The sequence below is a fragment of the Vanacampus margaritifer genome, chromosome 9 (assembly GCF_051991255.1).
Source record: "Vanacampus margaritifer isolate UIUO_Vmar chromosome 9, RoL_Vmar_1.0, whole genome shotgun sequence".
NCBI classification, from domain to species: domain Eukaryota; kingdom Metazoa; phylum Chordata; class Actinopteri; order Syngnathiformes; family Syngnathidae; genus Vanacampus; species Vanacampus margaritifer.
Window position 1 is genome coordinate 25,764,569 of NC_135440.1, and position 10,471 is coordinate 25,775,039.

Here is a 10,471-nt window from a genome sequence, read left to right on the forward strand (position 1 = left end):
ACAAAAGGAGGCCGCGTCACATTCTTTTCTCCGAGCGGAGTCCAACGCGTGGTATGAATCACTCGCATATTAGCAGACAAGGTGTGTGTGTGTGTGTTTTGTGCATGTGTGTGCGTGTGCCGGCTGTTTGAAACTCTGTTACAATGCACACATCTCAAATGGAGGTGAGGTCAACCCGCTCGCTCTCCTCCCACGCAGGTTCCGAGTTGGCCGGCGTGTCCCCGAGGGCGGGGCTTCCCGTGGCCAAGGACGACAGCAGCAACACGGCCATCCTGATTGGCTGCCTGGTGGGCATCATCCTGCTGCTGCTGGCCGTCATCGCCGTCATTCTGTGGCGGCAGTACTGGAAGAAGTTGCTGGGGAAGGTGAGATGAAAAGCGCCTCCGCAACGCAGGTCAAATTCGCGACAGCCAATCGGCGTCGAGGGAGATGCGGGCGTCGCGCGCGTTGTCGTAGAACGGCGAAAGATCAAATGAGTGTTGCCGTTGGCGGGAACTTATCGATGACTTCTGCTAACTTCTCGTCTCTCGCAAAGTGAACTTCTGCGTCGCGTTACTCACGCCAGTTTGATTTCCGGAGTTCTGTACCGGGGTTATAATAGTTTGCCATTTTTCATTATGTATTTTGTTTTGACTTTAGATTTTTACATTTAGTTTTTAAAAATATTTTTTGAGCATTTTTGTTAGTTTTTTTTTTTTTAAAGCTTCTTTTGAGTCAAGTTTTTATTAGTTTTAGTTGTAATTTCAGTTTTTTAACCCATTCACTCCCAGCCACTTTCACTGAAGCAACCCCCTTCGCTCCCGGCTGTTTGACTGATTTTGCAAGGCCCGCAGAATATAGTGTTCGATTGCCGTAAAAACATGGAACCTACCAAAAGAAAGATTCGAGAAAAAATATTTTTATCTGTTTCTTTTTTGCAAGCAACTGTAGTTTTTACAAAAACGGCCATCAGGTGGCAGCAGAGTATAAGAGATCAACCAGGGCCATGTTGCAACAAGCTCTTTCCCCACACAGATAGAAACTTTTTTTTTCCTAATAAAAGAAGAGACTCGAATCTTCCTTTTGGTAGGTTTCATGTTTTTATAGCAATAGAACAGAATATTCTGTGGGTTCTACAAAATCTGTTGAAATCCAGTCAAACGTCCGGGAGCGAAAGGAGTTGCTTCAGTGAAAATAGCCGCGAGTGAATGAGTCGAATCCATTCAGTCGATGTGGCGCACTCGTTCAAACCATGACATGAATTGGTCCCGTTGGCGCAGGCTCAGGGCGGCCTGTCGAGCGACGAGCTGCGCGTGCACCTGTCGGTTCCCTCCGACAACGTGGTCATCAACAACACGCACAGCTACTCCAGCCGCTACCAGCGCATCCACACCTTCCCCGACGACCCCGAGCGGGAGGCCGAAAGCGAGTACCAGGAGCCCAGCGCCTTGCTGCACCCGCGCGACCACCGCGACAGCACCGGTAGGTCCCGCCTGCGCGTGCACTTTGTCCTTTTCACGTGTCTTCAAGCGTGCAAAAAGCTTTTGCGCTTTCGGCTTGGAATGCCGCTGGAATCCATATGTGGACAAAAGTATTGGGACACGGAAGGAAAAAAAATCATTTAAAAAATAAAGAGATCAACTGGCAATGACTGTGCATACTTTCGTATCTGTGTTGGTTGCGTGTCTTCAAGGGGCGTGGCCTAGCGAGTGACTTCAGGGGCTGAATTCAGGTTAGCTGGTTATTTTCAGGGTGAGCATCTCGGTGCGAGTTGTGGCCCGCAGCAGCTCCTTGTGAGTGTTGTCATTTTGTAATTTGGTTTTTGACTCTTTGGTTTATCATTGTTGTAATAGTTTAGGATTTTTTCATATAGCTTTTATTTCCATTTGACTTTTCTTTTTGGATTTTGTCCAAAATGCTTAATTTTCAATCATTTTATTTATATAGCACTTTCAAACATTTTCTTAGTTTTAGTTTTAGTATTAGTATATATATATATATATATATATACAATTTTTTTTTTTTTTCAATGCAAGAAATTTTTTTTTTATTTCCATTTGACTTTTCTTTTTGGATTTAGTCCAAAATGCTTAATTTTCAGTCATTTTATTTATATAGCACTTTCAAACATTTTCTTAGTTTTAGTATTAGTATATATATATATATATATATATATATATATATAATATATATATATATATATATATATATATATATATATATATATATATATCATTTTTTATTTTTATTTTTGGGTTTAGTCCAAAATGCTTAATTTTCAATCATTTTATTTATATAGCACTTTCAAACATTTTCTTAGTTTTAGTATTAGTTCAAAAAAATGATATATATATATATATATATATATATATATCTTTTTTTTTCAATGTAAGAATTTTTTTTTTTTTATTTCCATTTGACTTTTATTTTTTGATTTAGTCCAAAATGCTTAATTTTCAATAATTTTATTTATATAGCACTTTCAAACATTTTCTTAGTTTTAGTATATATATATAATTTTTTATTTTTTTTCAATGTAAGAAAATTTTTTTGCAGTCACCATAAGTAATGTTGTTAAGTAAACTCCAATTACCAAACAACTGTTCGACCTTCCTTTTTCTGTATGGCTGAACACCATTATTGAAAAAAAATATTTTTTAAATAAATCCCGAAAGCTCATGTATGAAGTTAATTGATAAAAAAATAGAAATTTTTGTGTAATTATAATTTAGTTGTTTTTTTATGTTGATTATTCTGTTTTTTAACAGCGCTTTCTTTTTTATTTGATTTATTTATTTATTATTTATTTATTTATTTATTTTTCTACTTAAGGATTACGCAGCTTGCTTCTTTTCTGCGTTGCGAAGAGAAAAGTCTGTTTGTCCAAAATGTCTTGATGGAAGTGAGTTAAGAGGCGTGTCCCAATATTTTTTGTCCATAGAACATATTTAGTCAACCCAGTTTTTTTTCCCTCCCGTGTCAAATGTGAGCACAAGTCAGCAAAAGCGCGTGCGGACGAATGCCTGCGTGAGGATGCGCCGCTCGCAAGGGCACAAAGCAGCTTTTGTTCCGCGGGGAGAAAAACGACAACAACAAAAAATGTACGAAAAGCAGGAAGTCCAAATGAGGAAAGGGGGAGGGGCATGCTTGGCAGCAGCTTGGCATGCCGTCTGCGCTTTTAAAAGAACTGGAGTGAAAAAGCGCATTTCAGCCAATTGTGTGCTTTGCTGTTAACCGACCTTGCTCGTTGCTCGTGCTTGCCGTGTGCGCCACTCGCATCCGCATCCTCTTGTTTTTATCCACCACCACACGCTAACGCGACCTTCTTTTGTTTTGTCGTGTCTACTCGACGCGGCGGGCCCGCCTCGTCTGCTCCTGTGTGTATTTTGTGTGCGTTGTGTTGTGTTGTGTGCGTTTGTGCTCTCCCAGCCTTGCTGTTAAACAACCCGGCCTATCACCTGCTCCTGTCAGATCGCAGGAAAGGCTCCGGGCCCGGCACCGGTCAGGCTCAGGAAAAGAGTCTCAATGTGGCCCACGGTAAGACGACTCGGACTGGGACGACAAAAGCCGCCTGTCAAATTGGCTGCCGTGTAGCGTAGTCGCTCTTCTTCTTGTCGTGCATGCGTCTGACTTCACTGCTTTTTACTCTTGCCGTGTGTGCTGGGTTCCTTTTTTTATTTTTTTATTATTATTATTATTTTTTCTAATAAGACACGTTTGTTGTCAGATGCCTTCTTGGTGAAGCTCTCAATATCCTGGTAATCCGTACGGTCACTTGTCTGAATTTTATTACTGGCAGCCTTTTGTGACTTTATTAGTAGATGCAGTGGAGCCCCCCCCCCCCCCCCAAAAAATAAAAGTTTTACTTTACAAAAACGTACAGTAGTGACATAGTTTAATAAAATGTCAAGAATTTTATTTTTTTTTCTCATTTGACAACTGCCACTTTTGCTTCCATTCAAAGGCCATTCTGCTGCTCCTTCTGTTGTGCGCATCTTGGCCACAAGGGGGCAGCATGAAACACATGGATAACACCTTTTTCATTATACAGTAGTTGTTTTTTTTCCACCGTTGTGACAAAAAAAAAAAAAAAGTTTGTTTTTAATGATTTGTTTCAATTGAGTTTTTTTGGGTAGTTTTAGTATTAGTGGTAATTTTTAAAAATATATTTGAGAATTTGTCAAGTGCAACATTTAAACAAAACAAAAAAAGTATTGTGTAATGAAGTAAATACCAAAGAGGGGAAGAAAATAAAAAATCAACCCTGAAAGCTCACGCATGCATGATATTCATTGACAAAAATGAAAACAAATTTTAATCGGCTGACGCCCCTAATTTTTTATATTCTTTTCTTTTAAAATTTTTTTTTTTTAAAATAAAATATGTATATTTTTTAATGTCTAGCTTTTCATACTCTTGTTAACAAAAGTGTGTGTGGGGGGGGGGGGGGGAGTTAAACTAATAGCAATAGTTAAAATAAATTTTTGACGTTTATAGCCGTCAATGGCAGTGAATGAGTTAAAAAATATATATATATCTTACCTCAACATTTTGTTCATATTTTTGTATAATTTCTTCCTCAAATGAAAAAGTATGAATGATTAGTGATGACATATTTCTCCACAAGTGTTTGAGGCGAGATATTTAGCGGGTGAGCTAAAGCCCGTCACACGTGACTTTGAGCGCAAAGTGACATCAACTTGACTCCAGTCCGCTCACCGGAGCACGTACAGACAAACGCCATCCTTTTCGTCTTGGTGGTTGGTTTCACTTTTAAGACTTCAACTGTATCCACACGTTTTCTCAAACAAAATCATCTTGCGGAACCGACGCCAACGTGTGCCGTCCGCTCAATCCCTTCGCATTTCACCCTCAACGTCCGCCCGCCTCTTCCCCAGCGTGCGGCTCCGAGTCGGCCCCGGAGAAGGGATTCCCCCCGACGCAGGACGAGCCTCCGCCCTACCCGGGCTCGCCGCCGTACCCGGCCCTCTCGCCGCCCGTGTCGCCGCCTCTGCCGCCCAGCGTGCCGCACTACGCCGAGGCCGACATCGTCAGCCTGCAGGGCGTCAGCGGCAACAACACCTACGCCGTCCCCGCGCTCACCTCGTCCAGCCCGGGCGCCGCCGACGCCGGCCCCTTGCCCGAGCTGCAGCGCCAGTGTCTCGTCTTCAAGGAGAAGCTCGGGGAAGGACAGTTTGGGGAGGTACAAATCCTACCATGTGGACTTGGTGTTCAAATTCAGAATTCTAAAAGATAAAAGACGCAGAAAATAACTTTAGTAGAAGTTTTTCACCTTGGCCAAAATGACTCAAATATGTTACAGTCCTCGCGTAGCTGACATTTGCACCGCTCAGTAGCTTTTCCCCTCCATATCTGCAAATATGCATGGAACACTGCTTGGTGCTTATTTTTGGGGTTTAGCAAATGGCGGTTCAACAGTGTCTCCATTGTTCTCATGAAAGGTGCACCTGTGCGAGATTGAAAACCCTCAGGACCTTCCCAATCTGGAGTTCCCCTTCAACGTGAGGAAAGGTCGCCCTCTGCTGGTGGCTGTCAAGATACTGCGGCCTGATGCTTCGAAAAATGCCAGGTTGGTGTCCTGACGTTTACACGGATTGCCATCAAGTGACGCAATTCACATTGTTTGCTCTTAAGTGGCACTGTTGGGATGTGTGTGATGTTGCATTATAAATATATGTATTGATATATATATATATTTAAAAAGAAAATATTTGCAACATTATGAAGTGGCAAATTTGCAAGTAAAAAAAACTCACAAATTTACGAGAAAAAAAACTCAAATATTTGCAACATTAGGAAATGGCAATTTGGCAGAGAAAAACTCACAAATTTATAAGAAATAAACTTTGCAAATTTGCGAGATGATGACATGTTTCGGGATGGAGGTCGTAGGACGAGGCACAAAAGACCCATCGCTGCACAATGTTTGTAAGTGTACCTGTTAATAGGCATGACTTGTCACAATGTGTATTTCTTGCAAATTTCTGATTTTTTGTGTATGAGTTTTTTTCTCATACATTTGTGAGTTTTTTTTCTCTGAAAATATCCCCCCCCCCCAAAAAAAACAAAAAACAAAACAAAAACACAGTTGTATGATAGTGACATAAATGGAAAAAAACACAAATGCAAATAAATGATGACACGAGTGCTTTCTGCCATGATGTAATAAAATTACATTTGTGCGTTATACTGCCCCCAGGCGGTCAAGGTGTGCACAACAGAAAGCGCAACACTATCACACTGAATTATTTACAGACATTGTATTTAATTATTACAGTATTTCTTTGTCTACTGCAATTCCTCTTTATTTTTTAGATGAATCAACCTTTATTGTCTTCTTGTTTCCACTGAATGTTGAACATGAAAAAAAATAAGATTTAAAAAAAAAAAAAAAAAAAAGCCTGTAATGTTCTCCTCGCATGCATTTGGCTTGCCAGGAACGACTTCCTGAAGGAGGTGAAGATCCTGTCGCGCCTGAAGGACCCCAACATCATCCGCCTGCTGGGCGTGTGCGTGAGCAGCGACCCGCTCTGCATGGTCACCGAGTACATGGAGTGCGGCGACCTCAACCAGTACCTGTCGCACCGAGTGCTGCTGGACAAGAGCGGACCTTCGCACGCCACGCCCACCATCAGGTCACACAAATAGCCGCCAAAATTCAGCCGTTTTGAAAACTCAGCCAATCGCCACCTCGATTGTGACTGGCACGCGCGGCGTCCTCACCCGAGCGTCTCCCCCACCCCCCCCCCCCGCCCTGCAGCTACCCGGCCCTCATCTCCATGGCCAGCCAGATCGCGTCGGGGATGAAGTTCCTCTCCTCGCTCAACTTTGTGCACCGCGACCTGGCCACGCGCAACTGCCTGGTGGGCGGCGAGAGGGGCGACAGCGGCGCCGACGACGACCCCAGCGGCGAGCGCCACATCAAGATCGCCGACTTCGGCATGAGCAGGAATCTGTACGCCGGCGACTACTACCGGATCCAAGGGCGGGCCGTGCTGCCCATCCGCTGGATGGCGTGGGAGTGCATCCTCATGGTGAGGTCAACGTCATCGGCAATGGCGCGACCTTTAGCCCCGTAGCTTCATGCTAACGCTAATTAGCATCTGTGTTGCGGTGCTTGAACCTTTTAAGCCACAGACTGAACAATAATCAGTCATGTCATCTTTATCCTCTGCATAGAATGACTAATATTAGTGCAATGTGACAAAAAACATATTGAGCGACCTTTAGAATCCTACATAACATATATTGTCCATTCTGGGAATTGAGCTTTTCTACTGTTCTTCTCACCAAAAATGTTCCATCTTCTGCACTATTTAGGGCGGATTTTTAAAGGAAAATGTGCCCTTTTGAAACGTCACAATAATTTCGGTGCCGACTTGGAGAACGCCTTGAAATTTTAGCCCATATGAGCTTATGAGTAAATATGTTAAAATGGAATTTTAAAGTGATTATCTATAGACAATATGATCAACGTTGCCCAAAAAGGTGGTTTTTTTTGACACACCAAAAAAAAAAAAAATAATTCCCGTTATCCAATTTTCACAATTCTTCTTCATTCATACGATGGTTGATGTTGTCATTCAAAGCAGATTTATTTTTGTTGGGAAAACATCTCAGCATTCTCAGTGAAGTGTTACAATGAATCCGGCTATTTGTAAATGCTCATTTGGGCCACACACAAAAACTTGACGTGATTTTTTAATTTATTTTTTACAAATCCAAAAGTTTTTTTTTATGCGTATAAACATTTAATGTATCTTTTTTTTCCAAAAATGCGCAGACGGGTAAAATCCAAAATATGAAGAAAATAAAAAAAATGGAGAGAGGAAAAAAATCTAAATATGCAAATCTGTGAATATGTTTTAATCGGGGGGGGGATTTGGAGGACAACCTGTACTTTGATAATATTAACATTTTTGAATTAGTCGATTTTGGTGGGGAAAAATGCATAAAATGAGTTCTTGCACTTAAGGTTGTATTTTTGTTCAGCATTTTTTTGCCATCCTTGAATTTTATGCAAGACTTGGACTTACTTCAAGGTTTTGCTATTGGGTTAGCGTAGCGGATGTTTTCCACGTGCATTCCAAAACAATCTTCTCGCAAATGAAATATTAAGAGCAGACATTTCCGACGTGGCGATGTCGCTCCAGGGCAAGTTCACGACGGCCAGCGACGCGTGGGCGTTCGGCGTCACCCTGTGGGAGATGCTGAGCGTGTGTCAGGGGCAGCCGTACTCCAGCCTGACGGACGAGCAAGTCATCGACAACGCCGGGGAGTTCTTCCGAGACCAGGGCAGACAGGTAAGCGCTCCGAACCTTCCCTTCCGTCCGCCCGCGCTCGCTACACCCCCCCATGACCCCCTCACTTGCCGCCCCGCCAGGTGTATCTGGGCAAGCCCGCCGTGTGCCCTCAGGGTCTCTACGAGCTCATGTTGAGCTGCTGGAACCGAGACTGCAAGCTGCGGCCGTCTTTCGGACACATCCACGCCTTCCTGGCCGAGGACGCCATGAACATGGTGTAAGGTCACGTAGTGCTTCAACCGGCTTTTTTTTTTTTGGGTTTCTACAACCGGTTATCTTTTGTACTCTTTGGGTGGACGGGGCTGCTGGAGACGCTGCTGGTTCAGTTTTTTCCCCCCACACCCCCCAAAACCTCAGTAACCTAAGCTTGATAGGGGTAGATACGAGGCTGAGCGAGCTACATTTTGTAGTGTAGTGGTGGTGGGTGCAATGTGCATTAGGAGCCTTTTCTTCTCTTTATTTATTTTTTTTTACAAGGACAGGAAATGAGCTAAGATGTCAGTGCAGGAGCTTAACGAGCGTCACAACATTTCACAGCTTTAGCCCCTCTGAACTGTCTGTGTAGTGGTTCAAGTAGCTGTCTTTTGGGCAGCTTCTGTTCCAAACCCATAGAAGAAAAGCGACGTAAAAAGAAAAGTGGGTGAATGTAGTGGTTCACGCAGATGCAAGTTAGTCCACCAGAGTGGATGCATGTTGGGGCATGAGAGCCATGGTTTGTGTAGCGGTTCACATAGCTGCCCAGGCTCTGGCCAGGCTGTCCCCAACCTCTTGCTTCAGGACAGATGGGATGAACATCTGCTCACTTTGCTATATCCTGAAGAGAATGAGGGGCATTGGTAGTGTAGTGGTTCACATAGCTGCCTTTCGCACAAGCTGGTCTGATCTCAAGACTGACCCCCATTTCTTGCTCTTAAGTCAACATGGTAGTGGTAGTGGTTAACCCCATGAAGTTTATGTGGATGCTGGGTGATGAGACTTGTTGGTGTAGTGGTTCACATAGCGTGATGCCACAAACCAGTCTACAGTCATCCACACCCCAAGTAGGTTGGAATGAGGTCCAGCTCATGCAGCAACCCTGAATGGGTTAAAATGAGACTTCTTGTTAGTGTAGTGGTTCACATACCTGCTTTGGATTCAGTTCTGTAGGTTTACCGACTCACCCCTAAATCAGTCTCCAGCTCCCTCTAAACAACTCTGAACAGCAAAAGCGATATGGTACATAAACATCTGGAAGTAAAGTGATTCACATAGCTGCCTTCCATGAAGTCGTGCAGCCTCGATTCTCGGGTTGATAGCGATCGAGTCCAGACTGACCCCGCCCCCCCCCACCTCATCGTCCCAAGTCAACTGGGAGGGACTCCAGCTCCAATTGCGATCCCGAACGACCGTCGGTGTAGTGTTTCACATAGCTGCTATGGCATTTTAATTTGGGCTCAAATGGGAAGACTTGTCATCCTCCGACAACACCGAACAAGGATACGTACGTGGGTGGATGTTTTGAGATGACAATGTAGTGGTTCACATAGCTGCCTTGAGTCCAACTCGCCCCGGAAACTTTTTCCCCTCGAACCTGGTGAAGGACATCCGAAACTTTCTCCAATGGACTACGTGACTCATTGCGGCGCAGACGACAGGCTATGTTTTGCAATGCACTTCCAAACTCCAAATGAACTCTTCTGGACTGAAAAAAGGACCCGATGCTGATGATAATGTAGTGGTTCAATTTGTTATCTGTTCAAATTCAACGCTTTGTCCAATCACAAAATGTCCCTTCCAGTCAGGACAACAAAAAAAAACGGAAAGTAGTCCGTCTGCGAGTCGGCGACGTATCGGAATGTGACGCACTGTTGAATCAGTCCTGAGACAAGATGGCGGCTCCGCATTGTTGTTTACTGATTGCAAATGGCCGTGGTGCCGTTTGAGTCCTTTTTTGATACACTGTAGTTCAACTAAACCTGTATTTTTATAGTACGTGCGTTGTTTAGTTTGTACATATTTGAAATGCAAATGGTGTATTTTCCTGTACTAATACGGAAAAGTCTCCTTTTGGAGTCCGTCTTTCTTGTAGAAACGCTTGCTACCTTTTGATGCCGTTGTCATCCATCGCGCTGTTTATTTTTCTAGACGTTTCAATAAAGTTAACCTCTTTTCAAATAAACCACAAAGAA

At 43.3% G+C, this 10,471-nt stretch overlaps 1 protein-coding gene across 4 annotated transcripts in view; it reads left to right on the forward strand.

Moving 5' to 3' along the window:
* ddr1 (discoidin domain receptor tyrosine kinase 1) overlaps positions 1-10,461 on the forward strand; it is a 62,649-nt gene extending 52,188 nt beyond the window's left edge. For 2 of the 4 annotated variants that reach the window (XM_077574511.1, XM_077574513.1), the window contains 9 exons: positions 199-365; positions 1,260-1,461; positions 3,409-3,516; positions 4,878-5,182; positions 5,442-5,569; positions 6,438-6,635; positions 6,761-7,034; positions 8,154-8,303; positions 8,384-10,461. In XM_077574511.1, the coding sequence (XP_077430637.1) occupies positions 199-365; positions 1,260-1,461; positions 3,409-3,516; positions 4,878-5,182; positions 5,442-5,569; positions 6,438-6,635; positions 6,761-7,034; positions 8,154-8,303; positions 8,384-8,524 (1,673 nt within the window). In that variant the 3' untranslated portion in view covers positions 8,525-10,461. The remainder of the gene's footprint in view (positions 1-198; positions 366-1,259; positions 1,462-3,408; positions 3,517-4,877; positions 5,183-5,441; positions 5,570-6,437; positions 6,636-6,760; positions 7,035-8,153; positions 8,304-8,383) is intronic. The other 2 variants (XM_077574512.1, XM_077574514.1) reach the window with 2 other exon arrangements.
* The last annotated feature ends 10 nt before the right edge of the window (positions 10,462-10,471 follow it).